This window comes from Lathyrus oleraceus, chromosome 4, assembly GCF_024323335.1.
Source record: "Lathyrus oleraceus cultivar Zhongwan6 chromosome 4, CAAS_Psat_ZW6_1.0, whole genome shotgun sequence".
Lineage (NCBI taxonomy): Eukaryota > Viridiplantae > Streptophyta > Magnoliopsida > Fabales > Fabaceae > Lathyrus > Lathyrus oleraceus.
In genome coordinates this window covers 373,475,796-373,498,504 of record NC_066582.1, presented here as the reverse complement: position 1 = coordinate 373,498,504, position 22,709 = coordinate 373,475,796, and the positions used below count along the sequence as shown (strand labels likewise).

Sequence of the window (22,709 nt, the reverse complement as noted above, 5' to 3'; positions counted from 1 at the left end):
TCCGTTCACCCTCTCCAATTTCTCCCTCTAACCAACTGTACAACGTCCGATTAAGACGTTCAAACATATTTGTGTTCCAAAGTCGAATCTGTACCGGAGCCGCAACGGCAGAAAATATTACATCAGCACTTTGTTTTTGAATGTATGCAGACATTGTTGAAACAGGGAAAATTGAAATTGATGGTGGTTGAATTGTATTAGGAGATGAGTTTGAGTGAAAAATATTGCATCCAATGCGTGGTATTTATAGAGACGGACAAAACATGTGGGCGCTTGAGGGATTGACGCCCACATGACCATCACATGCAGCCAGATGAATTAGCGCCCACACAACCAAATGCACCTAGGCGCCACTAGCATTGACGCCTCCTCATGAGGCCCAATGCAGGCGCCACTAGTATTGGCGCCTCCTCATGAGGAGCGCAATGCATGCGCCAATGCTAGTGGCGCCTCCTCGTGAGGAGCGCAATGCATGCGCCAATGCTATTGACGCCTCCTCTTTATGCATTGGGGGTGCCCCAGTTCATCTGACGCATCCTCTACCAAACCTGGTTATTTTGATAATTTTTTTAAATAATTAGTTATTTTGAAAAAAAAATAAAAATAATTATTATTTTGAAAAAAAATTCCAAACTTTTACCTACTTCCTCTTCAAGAACACCCATATTAATCCTATTTGAATCTGCTCAAACTTCAACAAAATTCAAGAAACCGATATCCTGAATTTCACAAAACTCCCAATATCTTTATATCTGAGTACAATTATCGTACTATGTAATCAAGCTTCATGTTAATCCTATTCATAGAGGATATGAACTCTACTATTTTCATTAACTTGTGCCATAAGACAATGATTCAATTAGTAAAAAATATGAGCATACAAAAGTATATAGACAATCATGAATATGGTATCTATCGGTTATATATAACTGTCAACTGAATATGGTTTCAGAGTTATAGATATATCCAAAACCAACAATGCTTAAAACCAACAGTACAACAGTAACAATTGACCCCAAACTCCATATAATATAACTATACTTAATCCGATTCAAAGCCATAATTCAGAAAGAAAGGAAATAGCATAACAATAACCAATTTCTTTTTCTACATATCATTACAATGACATTCAAGATTAGCCCATGGTTCAAAAAGTTACAGAATAATTAAACCTATAATTTAAAGCCTAGTGTCGAGGGTGAGGCACAAATTGGTATTATTCTCCAGCTCAGCCAAGTGATTATGCATGAAAAGGATACCACATTTTCTCTGGGAGAAGCAATTTAAGCATTCTAAGAGAAACTTGAGAAATACTCATCAATCTGCATAAAAATGCTCAGTAGACATCAAAGAGTAAAGGTAATCAGAAGAACTGTTACCCATGGTTTTAAACTGCTTTCCACAAGAACGGCGACAGTAATTGTGACTACAAGTCTACAACCTATGCTTTTCAAGATCTCAACAACCACATCAAATCCAGCTATATCTGACTACAATATTCTACATATCAAATATCATAACATAACCACCACAACTGTAATTAAAAACCTTACTTATATGATAACAAGATGTGCATAAAGTAAACCAGGGTGTTACAATTTGATTACATTACATGTTTTAACTGAACCAAAATAAAAAACATAACGAACAGGCTTTTCCTTTCTGTTTTACAGGTAAACCGAATGCTAAATTAAGCCGATAAATAAGAGACTCGTCTGTCATCATTCATTAACTATGAAAATATGGAATACACAAAAATGCTCATCACCAATTCACCACCACTATCACTAATTACTACCACAATAACTAATAACTAACATGTGCTTGTGATCAAAACCATAAACACATCCAACCAAGCCAACAACATATAAACAATTTCATCAATTACACCATATCTTGATAAAAACAAAAAATTGCCATTTAGATCTATGAAACACTGGCACATATATAGACACGACACACAGGACTAGTTGAATAATGCGGTAATGCGGAATACCAAACACACACCTTCAATCTGAAGTGTCAATGCTACATAGTCATGATCAATCATCATCATCATGATCACTCTCATCACTGAAATACCCAGCTTTCTTCCCTTTCTTCTTCGTCTTGTTGTTGTCCAAACCCTCATCATCATTTCTGTTTCTCCCCAGCAACCTTTCACCCGCTTCATCATCCACAACAGAAGCCCAATTATCGTCAAACTGCTCCGCAGCAATCTGACCACCCTCCTCCTCCTCATCATCACCTTCCTCCTCCCCATCCCTATCCCTCAGCCCACTAAATCCCCGTCGCGGCTTCTTAGGCTGAGGCCGCGGCCTCGGCCCCAACTGATTCTTAGGACACTCATACGACAAATGACCATGCCCCCCACACTCATAACACAAAGCAGTCTCAGTATTGTACACGCGCTTCCGAATAAACTCCGGAGCACGTCCATTATCAGCAGCAATAGAAGCAGTTAGAGTCCTTCCATTGAGAATCTTCTTATTCATCTCCGCCACGGCGCGTTGGGCGTCATTACGAGAAACGAATTGGACAAACGCGACACCGCGGCTTAGGCGCGTGTGACGGTCTTTGAGAACGGTTACACGCGCGATGCGGCCGAAAGTAGAGAAGAGCGTATGGAGATCGGAGTTTGTTAGGGAGTAATCTAGATTAGAAACGTATAGCGTCGATTTTGATGGTGCTAAGGGTTCACCTGTTCCTCCTATTGATGATCCTTTGTTGTTCGGTTTTGATTGGGGTTGATTACTGGATGTGGTGCCGGTGGTGGTGTTGGGGTTGAGGACGAAGCGCAGTAGCGGTAGTAGAAAACGTCGTCGTCTTCATCGCTGTCGCTGTGTTTTCGTTTGTGTTTCTTCTTGCTTGACATTTTTTTCGGTTCAGGTTTTTTGTTTCCGGCAACGGCGTTCGGTTTCCGGCGACGGAATTAGTTCTCCGATGCTTCTTTAATCTATAGAGGAAATCTGAGAGTGGAGAGATTCTATAATGCGTTTGAGAAACCCTAGAGAAGTGAAGCGAAACTCCAAGCGGATCTGGACATGGATCCGGATATTTTGGATTGGTTTTATATATGGTTTTATCCATTCTTATTTTTTTATAAGCAGTACTATCCATATGTAAATGGACAACTTGCTCACCGCCAGAGTACTTGTAAAGATAGCATAAAACTAAAAATTATTATGTTTTAATATTTTTTTATTTAATTGGTCAGCCACCCATCTGCATATATAAATTTTAATAATTTTTTGTTAGTATGATGCTAGATTTTTTAAGACAAAAATTTCTAGTTCGTTAGATATACAATTTTATTATATTATTTTAGATTATATTTTAATATCTTAAGATAAATAGAGTTATTGAAATTTAGCAAAAATAGAATAGAGTGAAATAGAAATTTTATTACTTTATTATTTGAATAATTAGCGATAAAAACAAAGTAAGTTTTTGATTCTGCTCATATAAAAGAGAAACAATACTGATGGAAAGTGATGAAAATTTTCATTCTGCTCATATTAAAGGGAACAATACTCGTAGAAAGTGATCAATACTAGTAGAAAGTGATGTAATTTTTTATTCCTCATATCTAAGGGAAACAATGCTAATGAAAAGTGATGAAATGAAATAAAATAGAATAATAAAATTTTATTATACTGGATCTGATTTTAATTAACTCAAACAATGTAATCTTATTCTATTTCATCTCATATCACTTCATATCATCTCATTGCATCAATTTAAGCAAAACCTTAGTCTAATAACTTCAGTTTCACAACATTTAAAAACTCTTATGTAGAATTTGTCCAGAATTGAAGAGGACTCATCTCTTACTAGAAACTCAACAATTAATTTGTTTTCAAAAGTAATGCTTTATTTATACGCTTAGATTATGTTTGGACATCTTAAAATGAAGATATAAGAATAAAAATGAACATAGTGAATCAACAAAATTAGAAGTACATACGATTAAAATGCATCAAAATCGATGACATCTTTTTAAATTTATTGAACTTTTCGCATTAGACTTTTTTCTATTGTATTATTTTTCAACATCATTTAATTTCTAGAACTCATGCATCCTATCCAAAAAAGCAAAGTTCTCACTCAGATGTTTCTTCCTTAAGACGTTCTCTCCATTCTACGAATGTTGGTGGTAGAGGACACCCTCGTTTCAAATAAGCTTGTATAAAATGCATCTTAGTAGCAATCTGTCTAATCAAGACAACCCGGCCATTTAAATTATTTGGAGGGCAACTTAGCAGAGGGAAAACGATTTACGAAAAACTATGTCTTGTAAACTAAACTAAAACTCAGTCATATACATTTGATATAAGATGACTCATTTCAGAAAAATTCATCCACTTTATTGTCGTTGTGGGGACACCAATTTTACTAAGAATCAAAGGATTTTGAATAGCTTGTATTTGTGCATTAGTCATATAGAGTCGCATGTAATTGTCGCACCTCAAAAAAAGATGATAATGCGATCCCTCGCGATAGGACGCGGAAAAAAAAATGTTGTTCGAAACAGAGTCGCCACCGAACTTTATTTATTCCAATGAAGGAATAGGAAAATATCGAGAAAACCTTTAGAAATAAGAATAATGGTCGTCGCAACCATATTCGGGTTCGGGAGTCGATTACGCAAGGGGAAGGTATTAGCACCCCTCACGTCCGTTGTACTCAACGGGAACCTTTTAGTCTGATTTTGCTATTTGACTGTTAATTGACTGTTTATCTGCTTGCTTCGAGTAATTAGAATTGATGATAGATGTGGATGAAGACCTCAGGATGGGGGAAATGGGAGGTTTTTTATTAGTGTGCTCGCGAAGATACAGCAATCTCCTGCCTACGTATCCTTATGGTGCAATAAGGAAATCAGAGCATTCGTAGTTCGGGCTACTACGAATATTGGTTGTGTTTTGTTTTGATGAACGACTGTGTAGGTCGGCGTTCTAACGGCTAAACACTGGCTTGTCTACTCTCGGTGGAGGCTCTAGCACTGGTTTGTTGTGCGCATTAGAAAGGATTGACAGTGTTCTTTTTGAAAGGGTTTTGGTCACGCGGGGGTGACGAGTTGAATTGACGTGTTTGGATTTGATTGGTTTCGATCGCTCGAGGGCGAGAAGTTAGGTTTGATTTGTTGATGATTTGAGGAACGACGAAAGATTGAGCAATATGGTGTACACCAATCGTTCAATTCTTTCGAGGAATAATAAGGCGTGCGCCTTCTATTCCCTTTTCGTTCGAATTGTTTTGAAAGTTTGTTTGTGGATGTTGAATACGCACGGTAGTGAGGCGTACGCCTCCTACTTGCTTATTCAAAGAATAACGAGGCGTACGCCACCTATTCCCTTATCCAAGTTTATTTAACGTGTTTTAGTCGGAAGTCGATAATTTGTGCAATATGGCGTACGCCAATTATCCAAATAATCGAGAGACGGTGAGGCGTACGCCTCCCATCTTTTATCACCCGAGGTTTAAATTGTAAAAAGATATGTTTAGATATTGTATTCGATTTATGAAGATAGCTTGAATTTTGGGTTGGTAGGTTTGGATTTGTCGATGATTTGAGCAAGGTGGCGTACGCCAATTATTCAAATAATCAAGGAGTGGTGAGGCGTACGCCTCCCATTCTCTATTGAAGTTGTATAGTTTATTTTGTAAAATTGGGTTTGATATAAGAGGTGATTTGAGTTTATTCGATTGTGTTTTAAGTTTGATGACAAAAACTCGAGCAATGTGGCGTACGCCAATTATTCGAATAATCGAAAGATAGTGAGGCGTACGCCTCCTATCCTCTTTATTATCATAAATTTAGAATTAAATGTTTTAGAATTTGTAGTTGATTTGGAAAATGATTTGAATATGATGGTTGAAGTTTAGAAATAATTTGAATTTAGAACCTATGTTTGATTTGAAAAATTGATTTGAAATTGTATGATTATTAGGGTTTTAATTGAATGACGAAAATCCGAGCAATATGGCGTACGCCAATTATTCGAATAATCGAGAGATAATGAAGCGGATGCTCACTATTCTCCTTTTCATTCAAAGATTAATTATTAAAAATAAAAGTTTTAGAATTTATTATTAATTGGTGGAGTGATTTTAATTTTATGGAGTTTTAGGGTTTTAAATGAATGACGAAAATCCGAGCAATATGGCGTACGCCAATTGTTCGAATAGTCGAGAGATAGTGAAGCGGAGGCTTACTATTCTCCTTTTCATTCAAAATTAAATTAAATAATTTTTTAAGAGAATACTATTTAAATACGGTGAATTTGAATTTATTTAGAATTAATATACTTTTGGGAAAGACTATTTGGTATTGGACCAACGTCAAACTTATTTGTTGACGTTAACCATTAATCCACCATTTAACTAATTATAATATTATAACAAGATAAAAAGAAGAGTTGAAAATAGTAATCGAAACCGAACTAATAAATATTTCTAATATTAGTGTTATCTTAATTTTAATTAAAACAATCAAGAATAGCTCATAAACCAAGTAGACCAAATTGGAATGTTTGGGAAATAAATAAAAAGTTAGGCCCTAAACATTGGATCAAAGAAGGCCCAAGGGACTTAAAGTAGTGTTATTTTCGTGATGGGCCACAAGGCCCAAAATCCTCTCCTACTCAGCCAAGTGGTACCGCCGAGAAGAGAAAAGGTTGGCCTCGGTTTACCTACCGCCACGCGCATCATTGTTCATTGATAACATCATAAAGATTTTGTGAACATAATCTGACAGCACCCAAGTATCTATCATCAATAACATTAATTTACTCTTAATAATATTTTAAAAGAAGAAACAATCACCCCTTAAAGCAAAGAAATAAATCAAAATAATTTTGTCTCTCTCTCTTAAAACGACTCTTCATTCTTTCTGGAAAATATCCTCTCCCTATTAAATCGTGTGACGTTGTCCCTCTTCTTTTGCTTGTTGTTTCAAGTTTCTTCCTTTTCTTTCTATCCTTCTGTATCCACTCCTTGTTTTCTGTCTGATTCTGACTTTCTCCTCTAATTGATTGTCATTTCCTTTTGCACACGATTGAAGGGGTCAAGCTCTTCAAACCCTGATTTTCAGTGTGAAAATCAGAGTTGAAATACAGAGTTTTAGCGGAGCTTTTCGGTGTAAGGTTCGTTTGGGATTTCAGCAGAGTGACAGTATTTTTCTTCTCTCCTTTTTCAATCGATTAGCTTTCCTTTTTATAGAGTGAAATGAGCTCCCCAAAATCGTGTGTGGATCCTTGGCAGATGGTGCAAAAAGGAATCATTCCGTTAGCATCAAATCTTTCTTTAGATTTTGGTGGGGACCAATGTAAATGTGGTAGGAAACGGATTTGATTGTGGTCCCAAAAAATCTCCAAATGCGTGGCCGTCTTCACTGAATCTCCCATCTAGTTTTTACTGCGGTGAAACCTTCAACAATTGAGGTAAGGAAATTGGTATTTACTGGCATATATTTTAACCTTAATTGATGACTTCTCAACTTCGATTCACAACACTTCTTCCGTTTTTGCTGATGTGAGGACTTAATACATTTAGGTATGAATTGCTGCTCAAGTATTTTCGAATCCTGTGAATCTTTGCCTTTGGTTTATCATAACAATTGTGTGCTTACAAGTCTTATGACCATTAAATTGATGCCATGTTTGATACTTGGTTTGGTATTTGGTAGGTGATCTGAATGATATTCAGGATGCTTGATGATACTTGTATGGATGTTAACCTTGTTGATGGCTGAGCTTGGATTGCTAGTCTGCTGTGTTTTACATGGTGGTAGTCATGATTGCTCCTGTGATTCTATTACCATGAGGTTAGTCATATGCTGAAAACCTGTTAACTTGGAATGTGATGTTGTTAGCTATTGTGTTAGAAGTTTGAATGAAATTTTGCTATGGTAATGATTATTTTTGTTTTGGATACTTTGCTTGTGCGTGAGCTGATTTGTGGGTTGCTATGCTTGGTGATGCAGTAGTGGTTTGTGCAGTTTTTAGATCGTATATTTGATCAAGGTTAGATGGTTTGGTAACAGGTTTCTTCTTGTCATGGTTCAGCATCTGTCATGGTTCTCTGATAATAGGTTCTATTGTAACAGGTTTTTTTTGAAGCATACCCTGGCACTGTTTTGGTTTGGAGCATTATGGCGTTTAAACCAATCCCGTCTTTAATTGATGATTCATAATGCAATGGTCCTGCCGCTATAGCTAAACCTTATGTCCCAAAAAGGTGAATCTTTAAATGTATCCTCATTTCCAAGTGTAGGCTAAGAGATACTCTCAACTGTGTTTAGCATGTTAGTTTTCTCGATTGTTTAACATCTCTGCTACCGACCAAATCCCTATCCAGTTATTAACATCAACATTCTGGAACTGAATCATCTGTCTTGGAGTTGTTAACCATCCTGCCATTGAAGGACAATCATGTTGCCAAGGTCTGCAACATGGCCTGCTGTGGGAGGAATACTCTGAACTTGCGTCTGTAGCCGTTTTTTGTTTTTTGGGTGTGACGGCTTGTTTTTGCTGTTTTGCCGTTCGGCAGCTTGTGACAGTTTTTCTTCTTTTGATCATAATCTCTTTGGGAAAATCCTTACTCATTGTTTCTTTGAATCCTGCAGGTTTCACTCATGATACCAAGTTTACTGCTTCTGGAAGTGTTTTGGTGAAGAGAGTGCATGGAGTTGTCGTGGTCAACTGTCATGATGTTTTAAGCTTATATACTTTTTTATTGTAATGTCCTCAAGTCTTTAGATCATAGGCCATGGCTGTGTGTAAATCATGAGGTCTACCAATATAACTGTAAACTATGCCCCTTACAAAATTTATTCTCAGAAGGATCGTGCCCATATGGAAAAAGAATGGTTTTGTACATCTAAATTTGTATTTTTTGATCAAAAGTAACATTATTATGAAGTCCATAGAAAACTGTTTCATTTTCTTTCTTATAGGAATTAAAAGACATTGAATCTAAATCCTCAGGAAATTTTCTCAAGTCAGGACCAGGAAATGCAAATCCTAGGCCATCCGTTAAATAGCTCTTTAGACGTGGCCCGAGATGAGTAGAAAAAAATGCTCATTTAATAAGAATGCTCGCCATGAGACGTGATGGACCATAATAATGCACCAATCTTGTAGGTCGGCCAAAAGGACTTGTTGATATGAATCAATTTGTACTTATGAACCAAATGATGCTTTTTATAATCTTGAATTAATGAGACGTGAGCCTTCGAGGCAACCTATGCATGGAGTAGATGATGTCATTGACTACAATGACATGTACCATGCTCAATGAATGAATAACAATAATATGCATCTTAATCCAGTGATCCACTTAATAAACAAAAGCTTCTTTGTGATTATTCTAATCAGTTGATTATAGTGGATTAAATCTGTGTGTATAAGGTGAAATCACTTTGGAGGGTGGACTATAGTAGCTTTGAGTTTCAAGCGAACGATAATAAAATACTTGTGTTTTTATCTCTTTGTTATTAACTTTTAAGTGGTGTTCTTGAGTTGGTAAAAAACTTTTGTTTTATAAAACTCAATTCAAACCCCCTTTCTTATGTTTTTCACACCTTCGGGGTTTGTTTTAATTCTGACGGGGCTACCACTAGCAGATTGCTTACTAAGTGTGGGGGTGTTTTTCGTGACAGTCAAGAAAGATAACTTTGTGGCTTTCATAAGACTATTGGTGATTGCAATAGTCTTGCTACAGAATTCTGGGGTGTCCTTATGGGTTTGGAGCTTGCTTGGAAGAGAGATTTCAAGAACCTTATTGTTCAAGATGGCAAAAAGACAGTAGCAGATGCTCTCCAAGGGTCGCCTTTGAAGTCTAAACAAGGTTCGACTTTGGCTAGGCATATTCTTCTTCTCCTTCAGCATTTTAAAGAAGTGCATTCATTCACATTTTTAGAAAAACTATTAAGTGTGCTGATTTTTTAACCAAACTAGATTTGTCCAGTTTTGATGGTTGTATCTGATTCGATGATAATTTTTTTAGTAACGGTTCAAATGTCTATGAGACATGCTGCCTAATGTCTCCTCATTTTAGACCTTTGATCCTCCCATTTTACTAATAAATAAATATATATTTGATTAAACAAACTTAAAAAATTATTATTTTTATTATATGAGTTAAATAGTTTAAGTTTCAAATTCTGAAACGTCCCAAAAAAAAACTATTTACTTACATTCTGAATTTAAAAGAATATACATTTCAAATTCTGAGTTGTCACCAAAAAAAATTCTATCAATGAAAGCCCTAATCGTCACCAAAAATATATATTATATTTTATATTTCAAAGAATTTAAATTTCAAATTCTGAATTTATTACCATCAATTACATCTAAAATTATTAGATTACTTTTCACAATATAAATTCATAATTTAAAAAACAAATACTTTTAAAATTACTGACTTAAATTTATTTATTTATCTTCTATTTTGCTAAAATTATATTTTTTTACTCTCCAATTTTTAAAACTAATATTTTGGTTCGCTATTGAACAACGCTGCATTATTTTTAGTTTTCAAAACTTTACTTTCATTAGAGAGGTACTTCATTTCAAAATTATTTTACCAAACAAAATTTATCTCAAAATAAACATCATTTTACTTTTTCAATATCAATTTCTTTCAGAATGCCATTAAATAATTAAAACTTCTTTCAAGTCATTATTCTCCTATACATTTATGACAATTTATAAAAACCTTAAACTATTCTTATTTTAGGATGGAATGAGTAAGCAATCAATAGACATTTATGAACTAATAAAATATATCATTGTTTTTATAATTAATTTTATTTTTTATTTTATTTGTATTAAAATATTACAAATATATTAAAACAAACTTTTAGAATTTTTTTTCAAAATAACCATTATTTTCAAAAATAATTCCAAAATAACCAATTATTCAAAAATATTACCAAAATAATCAGGTTTGATAGAGGATGCGGCAGATGAATTGACGTACCCCCAATGCATGAAGAGGAGGCGCCAATAGCATTGACGCATGCATTAGACTCCTCGTGAGGAGGCGCCAATGCTAGTGGCGCCTGCATTGGGCCTCATGAGGAGGCGCCAATGTTAGTGGCGCCTATGTATGTTTGATTGGTGTATGCGCCAATTAATTCTGGCGCATACACCCCCTGCTATTTTTTTTTATTATTAATATTTAATTTTTATTATTTAATAAAAAAGAAATAGTAATGAAAAAAAATTCATTGATGATGTAATAATTGGTTACATTGGACTGACAATAAACTAATGACCCGTCCGATTATAACGTCCCCCTGTTCCACATCCCGGTGCGTTAGTTTATCTCCTAGGTCTTCCACGATTTTCTTGAGGTGTTTGGGGTCTTTGTGTGCTGACCTGATCGAGCGATGGTTGGTTGGAAGGTCCAACGGAAGTTCCAGCGGTATTTGATAGATGTGTCATCATTTGCTCCCAATATCCGGAGGGGCTCTGGCCAACGGCGCTTCCGTAATGGAGTTCGGTGCCCATGTCATCGTAGTTAGGGCGTTGTGGTTGAGTGAATTGGGGACGATATAGTTGCCCAAATTGGGTCATTGAGTCGTTTTGGAAACAAAGCAATGGTTTCTGGGGCGACTATAGTTAAACAATGGTTGGGTGTTATTGATGGGGGGCTACGATGAAGTGACCCATATGAATCATCTGGGCTATAGACAGTTGTGGTTGCGGGGTTTGATTCTTGGTTTTGTGTTTGAGTGAGAGGTATGAATGGATTGCGACGTTGGATGGTTGGTTGTTGGGTGGTTGGCATGAACGGGTTGCGATGTTGGGTGTTTGGTTGTTGTGTGTATGTGGTTGGTTGATGTTGTATGGTTGGTTGTTGGGTTTGGGTGGGTTCACATTGGTGTTGGGTGGTGAATTGTTGTGGGGCATACGATGACGAAGCATGTTGGCGTGGATCCATCAAATACCGCGGCTCAGATACAAATTGTTGAGTTGTTACCGATCTAAACCATGCCATATATTTTGTTGAGTCGGTCTTGCACCATGGATATCTGGTTCGTTCAAGATGTGTTGTCTTTGATTCCTCTATGGACGACACATGTCTTTTGCAAAGTCTCTCCAATCAGAATAATCCCATTGTGCATCAACCCTTTTTTGATGTCAATTCCCCAAACACGTGGGAGATTCTGGAATCTGTTGTAGCATTCAGAACTGCAGTTTGACCCGGTCACTCTGGTGCATTTCCACCATAGTGAATCGGATAACCGGTGTCTTCGTTGTCCAAACTGCAGCATCGTCATGGTTCACATCATGATCCAGACCCAGATATGGCCTCCAGACAAACTGTAAAACAATACGAAACGATTAGATGGAAAATAATTTGAGAAGTATTTTTAAATTAAAATATAGTTGGGTAGGATTATTACATCGTCATGTCCAATGTGGTCCAATAGATTTCGATAGACTACAATAGCGTGTTTCAGACACCTGTTGTAGTTCATTCCCCTTACTGACCACCTAAGATAAAAAAGAAGTGAAAAATATTATTTACTATTAATTATAATATAAAATATAATTAACTAAATGGTGAATGGTAAAGTGTTAGACTTACTTGGTTGCAAACGGGAACACGAATGGGCGCTCATTTATCGGGGCGAGCGACGACATTCTTGACCAACCCCAAGCTTGAAGCAAATACGCACATGAAAAAAAATATAGGTATTCTTTTTTGTAGTTCTATACATTGCACTATATAGATGGGCCAATACAGCTGAACCCTAACTATAAGTGTTTACCTTATTAATGTTGCGTAATAAAGGTAAATACATTATATTTACAAAATTACCTGTACTTTCTGGAAACAAAAAATTATCAAATAAAATCATAATATAACACCAAGCTTTTATTATTTTCTCATACTCGGTTGAATCGTCGGGAATTACTATACTGGCATAATATTGTTTAAGGTATTTTAAACTTATACCTTGCCCCCTTGCTTGACCGGACGTGTCTCCCTCAGTTTCGTCGTCTAGCAAATGGGCACCCAATAATTCATTGCAGATATTGTTGTCTTGGTTAACTCGATCATTCACTGCCTTTCCATCTATACGGAGACCCAACAACATGTACACGTCCTCAAGTGTGACGGTACACTCACCAATCGGAAGGTGAAATGTGTGGGTCTCGGGTCTCCACCTCTCCAACAAAGTTAGAATGAACTTGTAGTCCACCGAGTACGAAACAATGTTGAGTAGATTTCCAAATCCACATCCTCTAATATATGGTTCTATTAAAGGATCGTGGGGTACATATTCATGTACACGACATCTAAACCGCTTCGGATCCTAATAATAAAAAAGTAAGAAAATGCAATTAGAAGAAGAAATACATAATCAACAAGCACAACTCTATAAGTAAGAAAAACATAGATAACAAAGGTATAAGACTAAAAATAGAAAAAGTAAAAAGAGAGAGATGACATACAAATGCCGATATATTCTCGAGCGTGCCTCTATGTTCATCGCCCATAGTCAACAAAGACATGATTTGATTTTGCAAAGCTTGAGTGTGGTAGAGGAAACAAGTGTGGTAGAAGAATATAATTGAGTATTGATGAAGATGATTTGATATTGTTGATATGAGAGGCTATTTATAGATGAATGAGTGAGTAGGTTTGCAACCTAAGATGAATGTGATTGGTTGCATGGAATGGCAAGAGAAGACAAGGGAATGACAAACTTCAGAAAGCATGTGAGAGATAGCATGTGAGGAATCTCTTCTAGGCGCATGTGAAGAATCAACATGTAAGGGAAGATGCGCCATTCCTCTTGGCGCCTACATGTGATTCTTCACATGCAAGGAAGAGGCTCCCTTCCTCTTGGCGCCTTAGTGTAGGGCAATGGGAAGGGGCGCCCTTCCTAGTGGCGCATAAGACCAATTTTTGTGAAGAGGCACCCATCCTTTTGGCGCCCCAGTTACTTTATGGCGCCTAGGGAATGGGCGCCTAGGTGGGAATCTCAGGGCTCAGGCGCATGTGTGTTCTTGTCACTCTTTTCTCTGCATGGTTGATTCTTTCTACTACATGCATGGTCAAGTTTGTACAAACAATGACCAAGTTATCAATGCAACGACCAAGTTAGCAATGAAACATTATTTATGTTGTGTGGATGAACAACTTAGCAATGCATTCAATTCCCTTAAAGATATCTACATATTTAATATTTCAACAAAATGTCTTCCACACAACATTACATGATCAGTGCCCATGTCGAAGGTGAAATATTTGATCATCAGTTGTTCGGTTTTTGTTTTCGAAACACAGAGGTAACTCGGTTTACAATAAATCGACGATCAAATTTTTCACATCTGAAACAAAGAATAGAAAAGAAATTGCAATGCAGTAATGTGGGCCAAATCATCTATAAAAATCCGGTTTGGTTTGTAGAAAACCAGGTTAAATTTTATCAGAAGAAGATTCGAGATGATGATGATATTCAGCATATGTTTGTCAGTCACGAACAATCTGGTTACAACGATATAGAGTTGTATATATTACCACATCAACAACAGGTGTCTCTGTACATTGATCAGTCACAAGTGTTTTGTGAGACTGATGACGGACAAGCTGAGGTGAATGTTCTAGATGACAAAGAAGAAGAATCTGAGATCATGGTTGATTCGATGGTGAACGCTGAAGAGGAAGAGGAGCCAATACCAACAAGTTATGTATACTGCCCACCCCAACAGATGACAAGGTTAAATTTGGGTTCAGATGAACCTTTAGCAGATGTATGGTACAATCCTTACGTGCAGATGCAAGGATCTTTGAAACAAGGAGACACATTTCGCACAAAAGAGGAATGTGTAAGAGCCATTAAGAAATTCCACATGCAACTATCAGCTGATTTCAGAGTTGACAGAACTGACGCATCGAGGTATAAAGTTTATTGTCCGAATGAGCACTGCCTTTTTATGTTGTCAGCTTCGTACCGGAAGAGGAGCGAGTCTTGGGAGATTGGATCAATGGGTCCAGATCACACATGCATGCTGACAAACCCAATCCAGGATCATCGTAAATTAAGCTCTCAGCTAATATGTGATGAAATATTATCTGTTATTAGCGACAATCCATCATTAAAGGTGAGTACAATAATCTCGCATATTAGGGCAGAGTACGAGTACACTCCATCATATAGGAAGGCATGGATAGCTAGGACAAAATCTATTGAAAAAGTGTTTGGCAATTGGGAGGAGTCTTACAAACAACTTCCAAAATACTTGTTGGCTCTAAAACAATATGCTCCCGGAACAATTGTCAAGCTGGAAACAAATTGTCCGCCTATACACCAGATGGTACGTGTGCTGTTGGAAATAAAATATTTCACCGTCTATTCTGGGTGTATCAACCAGGTATCATAGGTTTTTCTTTCTGTAAACCAATTATACAAACTGATGGTACATGGTTGTACGGAAAATACAAAGGAACGTTACTGATGGTAGTGGCACAAGATGGGAACATCAATATTTTTTCAATCGTCTTTGCCCTAGTTGAAGGGGAGACTGCTGAGGGATGAAGTTTTTTCCTATGAAATCTCTGATTGCACGTTGCACCTCAGCCTAACTTATGTTTGATCTCCGACAGACACCCTTCAATCATCAGTGCATATAATAACATTGACAACGGCTAGCAAAATCCTCCTTCGACGCATGTTTTATGTAATAGACATATTGCTCAGAATTTCATGCGGGAAATCAAAGATAAGACGTTGTGGAAGAAGGTTGTCAATGCAGGTTACGCATTATCAGAACCTTCTTTCAAACACTACCGCAAGGAAATAAGATTGTCAAACGAAGATGCGGTACGGTGGATCCATGGTATTCCTTTGGAGAAGTGGACTGGGGCATACGACAACGGTCAACGTTGGGGCCACATGACAACAAATCTTGTGGAATCAATGAACTCTGTCTTCAAAGGCATCCGTAACCTACCAATAATCGCTTTGGTGCATGCTACATATTTCAGGCTAAGGGCGTTGTTTGAAACCAGACGCTTAAAATGGAGTTCAATGTTGCAATCTGGACAGTTGTTCAGTGATGCTTCGATGAAATTCATCAGACATGAAGCTGCCAAAGCAAACACACATGTGGTTACGGTCTTTGACCGAAGTAAAGGTTGGTTTAGTGTTGTCGAGTCCATGGATCACAATGAGGGCATGCCGATGGGACAGTACAGAGTCGAAATAGATAGAGGTTAGTGCGACTGCAGAAAGTTCCAAGCCTTTCGTACCCCCGCTCCCATGTCCTTGCGGCATGCTCAAAGGTTCGAAGGGATCCATCATACTTGTTATCTGAAGTTTACAAAATCGTCAGTCTTTCAAATGTTTATAAAATTAGTTTTTTCGTAGTGGCAAAAGAGGATTATTGGCCAGAATATCAAGGGGACATCGTCTGGCACAACGAAGTTATGCGAAGGAAGAAAAAGGGTCGCCCAAACAGCATCGGAATTCGAACCGAAATGGATACGGCGAACAAAATGGTTAGACTATGTAGTTCATGCCGTCAACTAGGTCACAATCGTAATAACTGTCCTAGTGTTAGAATGAGCACAACCAGATAAATTTACATGTACCTCTATTGCAATATATGAAAAATTAAATTTATTTCATATTAGACGTCTGTCACGAAAGTACCATTGCATAAACAGTAACACATATAATTATAACAAATACAAGAACTATGCAATTACAACCAGAAAAACAATTTTGAACATGTAATGCATCATCCTACAAGCATCTTGGTCTGTCTTAATATCAACCATTTTCGTGTAATTCTCCGTGTTGGTTGAACGTGGACACAAGCCATTGTATTCTTCTAATCCGTTCACCCTCTCCAATTTCTCCCTCTAACCAACTGTACAACGTCCGATTAAGACGTTCAAACATATTTGTGTTCCAAAGTCGAATCTGTACCGGAGCCGTAACGGCAGAAAATATTACATCAGCACTTTGTTTTTGAATGTATGCAGACATTGTTGAAACAGGGAAAATTGAAATTGATGGTGGTTGAATTGTATTAGGAGATGAGTTTGAGTGAAAAATATTGCATCCAATGCGTGGTATTTATAGAGACGGACAAAACATGTGGGCGCTTGAGGGATTGACGCCCACATGACCATCACATGCAGCCAGATGAATTAGCGCCCATACAACCAATTGCACCTAGGCGCCACTAGCATTGACGCCTCCTCATGAGGCCCAATGCAGGCGCCACTAGTATTGGCGCCTCCTCATGAGGAGCGCAATGCATGCGCCAATGCTAGTGGCGCCTCCTCGTGAGGAGCGCAATGCATGCGCCAATGCTATTGACGCCTCCTCTTTATGCATTGGGGGTGCCCCAGTTCATCTGACGCATCCTCTACCAAACCTGGTTATTTTGATAATTTTTTTAAATAATTAGTTATTTTGAAAAAAATATAAAAATAATTATTATTTTGAAAAAAAATTCCAAACTTTTACCTACTTCCTCTTCAAGAACACCCATATTAATCCTATTTGAATCTGCTCAAACTTCAACAAAATTCAAGAAACCGATATCCTGAATTTCACAAAACTCCCAATATCTTTATATCTGAGTACAATTATCGTACTATGTAATCAAGCTTCATGTTAATCCTATTCATAGAGGATATGAACTCTACTATTTTCATTAACTTGTGCCATAAGACAATGATTCAATTAGTAAAAAATATGAGCATACAAAAGTATATAGACAATCATGAATATGGTATCTATCGGTTATATATAATTGTCAATTGAATATGGTTTCAGAGTTATAGATATATCCAAAACCAATCATTCTTAAAACCAACAGTACAGCAGTAACAATTGACCCCAAACTCCATATAATATAACTATACTTAATCCAATTCAAAGCCATAATTCAGAAAGAAAGGAAATAGCATAACAATAACCAATTTCTTTTTCTACATATCATTACAATGACATTCCAGATTAGCCCATGGTTCAAAAAGTTACAGAATAATTAAACCTATAATTTAAAGCCTAGTGTCGAGGGTGAGGCACAAATTGGTATTATTCTCCAACTCAGCCAAGTGATCACTCCCATCACTGAAATACCCAGCTTTCTTCCCTTTCTTCTTCGTCTTGTTGTTGTCCAAACCCTCATCATCATTTCTGTTTCTCCCCAGCAACCTTTCACCCGCTTCATCATCCACAACAGAAGCCCAATTATCGTCAAACTGCTCCGCAGCAATCTGACCACCCTCCTCCTCCTCCTCATCACCTTCCTCCTCCCCATCCCTATCCCTCAGCCCACTAAATCCCCGTCGCGGCTTCTTAGGCTGAGGTCGCGGCCTCGGCCCCAACTGATTCTTAGGACACTCATACGACAAATGACCATGCCCCCCACACTCATAACACAAAGCAGTCTCAGTATTGTACACGCGCTTCCGAATAAACTCCGAAGAACGTCCATTATCAGCAGCAATAGAAGCAGTTAGTGTCCTTCCATTGAGAATCTTCTTATTCATCTCCGCCACGGCGCGTTGGGCGTCATTACGAGAAACGAATTGGACAAACGCGACACCGCGGCTTAGGCGCATGTGACGGTCTTTGAGAACGGTTACACGCGCGATGCGGCCGAAAGTAGAGAAGAGCGTATGGAGATCGGAGTTTGTTAGGGAGTAATCTAGATTAGAAACGTATAGCGTCGATTTTGATGGTGCTAAGGGTTCACCTGTTCCTCCTATTGATGATCCTTTGTTGTTCGGTTTTGATTGGGGTTGATTACTGGATGTGGTGCCGGTGGTGGTGTTGGGGGTTGAGGACGAAGCGCAGTAGCGGTAGTAGAAAACGTCGTCGTCTTCATCGTTGTCGCTGTGTTTTCGTTTGTGTTTCTTCTTGCTTGACATTTTTTTCGGTTCAGGTTTTTTGTTTCCGGCAACGGCGTTCGGTTTCCGGCGACGGAATTAGTTCTCCGATGCTTCTTTAATCTATAGAGGAAATCTGAGAGTGGAGAGATTCTATAATGCGTTTGAGAAACCCTAGAGAAGTGAAGCGAAACTCCAAGCGGATCTGGACATGGATCAGGATATTTTGGATTGGTTTTATATATGGTTTTATCCATTCTTATTTTTTTATAAGCAGTACTATCCATATGTAAATGGACAACTTGCTCACCGCCAAAGTACTTGTAAAGATAGCATAAAACTAAAAATTATTATGTTTTAATATTTTTTTGTTTAATTGGTCAGCCACCCATCTGCATATATAAATTTTAATAATTTTTTGTTAGTATGATGCTAGATTTTTTAAGACAAAAATTTCTAGTTCGTTAGATATACAATTTTATTATATTATTTTAGATTATATTTTAATATCTTAAGATAAATAGAGTTATTGAAATTTAGCAAAAATAGAATAGAGTGAAATAGAAATTTTATTACTTTATTATTTGAATAATTAGCGATAAAAACAAAGTAAGTTTTTGATTCTGCTCATATAAAAGAGAAACAATACTGATGGAAAGTGATGAAAATTTTCATTCTGCTCATATTAAAGGGAACAATACTCGTAGAAAGTGATCAATACTAGTAGAAAGTGATGTAATTTTTTATTCCTCATATCTAAGGGAAACAATGCTAATGAAAAGTGATGAAATGAAATAAAATAGAATAATAAAATTTTATTATACTGGATCTGATTTTAATTAACTCAAACAATGTAATCTTATTCTATTTCATCTCATATCACTTCATATCATCTCATTGCATCAATTTAAGCAAAACCTTAGTCTAATAACTTCAGTTTCACAACATTTAAAAACTCTTATGTAGAATTTGTCCAGAATTGAAGAGGACTCATCTCTTACTAGAAACTCAACAATTAATTTGTTTTCAAAAGTAATGCTTTATTTATACGCTTAGATTATGTTTGGACATCTTAAAATGAAGATATAAGAATAAAAATGAACATAGTGAATCAACAAAATTAGAAGTACATACGATTAAAATGCATCAAAATCGATGACATCTTTTTAAATTTATTGAACTTTTCGCATTAGACTTTTTTCTATTGTATTATTTTTCAACATCATTTAATTTCTAGAACTCATGCATCCTATCCAAAAAAGCAAAGTTCTCACTCAGATGTTTCTTCCTTAAGACGTTCTCTCCATTCTACGAATGTTGGTGGTAGAGGACACCCTCGTTTCAAATAAGCTTGTATAAAATGCATCTTAGTAGCAATCTGTCTAATCAAGACAACCCGACCATTTAAATTATTTGGAGGGCAACTTAGCAGAGGGAAAACGATTTACGAAAAACTATGTCTTGTAAACTAAACTAAAACTCAGTCATATACATTTGATATAAGATGACTCATTTCAGAAAAATTCATCCACTTTATTGTCGTTGTGGGGACACCAATTTTACTAAGAATCAAAGGATTTTGAATAGCTTGTATTTGTGCATTAGTCATATAGAGTCGCATGTAATTGTCGCACCTCAAAAAAAGATGATAATGCGATCCCTCGCGATAGGACGCGGAAAAAAAAATGTTGTTCGAAACAGAGTCGCCACCGAACTTTATTTATTCCAATGAAGGAATAGGAAAATATCGAGAAAACCTTTAGAAATAAGAATAATGGTCGTCGCAACCATATTCGGGTTCGGGAGTCGATTACGCAAGGGGAAGGTATTAGCACCCCTCACGTCCGTTGTACTCAACGGGAACCTTTTAGTCTGATTTCGCTATTTGACTGTTAATTGACTGTTTATCTGCTTGCTTCGAGTAATTAGAATTGATGATAGATGTGGATGAAGACCTCAGGATGGGGGAAATGGGAGGTTTTTTATTAGTGTGCTCGCGAAGATACAGCAATCTCCTGCCTACGTATCCTTATGGTGCAATAAGGAAATCAGAGCATTCGTAGTTCGGGCTACTACGAATATTGGTTGTGTTTTGTTTTGATGAACGACTGTGTAGGTCGGCGTTCTAACGGCTAAACACTGGCTTGTCTACTCTCGGTGGAGGCTCTAGCACTGGTTTGTTGTGCGCATTAGAAAGGATTGACAGTGTTCTTTTTGAAAGGGTTTTGGTCACGCGGGGGTGACGAGTTGAATTGACGTGTTTGGGTTTGATTGGTTTCGATCGCTCGAGGGCGAGAAGTTAGGTTTGATTTGTTGATGATTTGAGGAACAACGAAAGATTGAGCAATATGGTGTACACCAATCGTTCAATTCTTTCGAGGAATAATAAGGCGTGCGCCTTCTATTCCCTTTTCGTTCGAATTGTTTTGAAAGTTTGTTTGTGGATGTTGAATACGCACGGTAGTGAGGCGTACGCCTCCTACTTGCTTATTCAAAGAATAACGAGGCGTACGCCACCTATTCCCTTATCCAAGTTTATTTAACGTGTTTTAGTCGGAAGTCGATAATTTGTGCAATATGGCGTACGCCAATTATCCAAATAATCGAGAGACGGTGAGGCGTACGCCTCCCATCTTTTATCACCCGAGGTTTAAATTGTAAAAAGATATGTTTAGATATTGTATTCGATTTATGAAGATAGCTTGAATTTTGGGTTGGTAGGTTTGGATTTGTCGATGATTTGAGCAAGGTGGCGTACGCCAATTATTCAAATAATCAAGGAGTGGTGAGGCGTACGCCTCCCATTCTCTATTGAAGTTGTATAGTTTATTTTGTAAAATTGGGTTTGATATAAGAGGTGATTTGAGTTTATTCGATTGTGTTTTAAGTTTGATGACAAAAACTCGAGCAATGTGGCGTACGCCAATTATTCGAATAATCGAAAGATAGTGAGGCGTACGCCTCCTATCCTCTTTATTATCATAAATTTAGAATTAAATGTTTTAGAATTTGTAGTTGATTTGGAAAATGATTTGAATATGATGGTTGAAGTTTAGAAATAATTTGAATTTAGAACCTATGTTTGATTTGAAAAATTGATTTGAAATTGTATGATTATTAGGGTTTTAATTGAATGACGAAAATCCGAGCAATATGGCGTACGCCAATTATTCGAATAATCGAGAGATAATGAAGCGGATGCTCACTATTCTCCTTTTCATTCAAAGATTAATTATTAAAAATAAAACTTTTAGAATTTATAATTAATTGGTGGAGTGATTTTAATTTTATGGAGTTTTAGGGTTTTAAATGAATGACGAAAATCCGAGCAATATGGCGTACGCCAATTGTTCGAATAGTCGAGAGATAGTGAAGCGGAGGCTTACTATTCTCCTTTTCATTCAAAATTAAATTAAATAATTTTTAAGAGAATACTATTTAAATACGGTGAATTTGAATTTATTTAGAATTAATATACTTTTGGGAAAGACTATTTGGTATTGGACCAACGTCAAACTTATTTATTAGAAAATAAAGTAAATTATTTGTTGACGTTAACCATTAATCCACCATTTAACTAATTATAATATTATAACAAGATAAAAAGAAGAGTTGAAAATAGTAATCGAAACCGAACTAATAAATATTTCTAATATTAGTGTTATCTTAATTTTAATTAAAACAATCAAGAATAGCTCATAAACCAAGTAGACCAAATTGGAATGTTTGGGAAATAAATAAAAAGTTAGGCCCTAAACATTGGATCAAAGAAGGCCCAAGGGACTTAAAGTAGTGTTATTTTCGGGATGGGCCACAAGGCCCAAAATCCT

At 36.8% G+C, this 22,709-nt stretch overlaps 1 protein-coding gene and 1 pseudogene across 1 annotated transcript; both read right to left on the bottom strand.

Moving 5' to 3' along the window:
• Nucleotides 1-1,821: 1,821 nt before the first annotated feature.
• On the bottom strand, nt 1,822-2,958 carry LOC127135560 (U11/U12 small nuclear ribonucleoprotein 31 kDa protein-like; annotated as a pseudogene).
• Nucleotides 2,959-18,045: 15,087 nt separating this feature from the next.
• On the bottom strand, nt 18,046-18,921 carry LOC127137559 (U11/U12 small nuclear ribonucleoprotein 31 kDa protein). The gene has a single exon (XM_051064017.1). It carries the CDS (start codon nt 18,919-18,921, stop codon nt 18,046-18,048), a length of 876 nt encoding a protein of 291 aa, XP_050919974.1.
• Between the last annotated feature and the right edge of the window lie 3,788 nt (nt 18,922-22,709).

Coding starts and splice junctions, on each gene's coding strand:
- LOC127137559 (XM_051064017.1), bottom strand. CDS start 18,921: ATGTCAAGCAAGAAGAAACACAAACGAAAACACAGCGACAACGATGAA.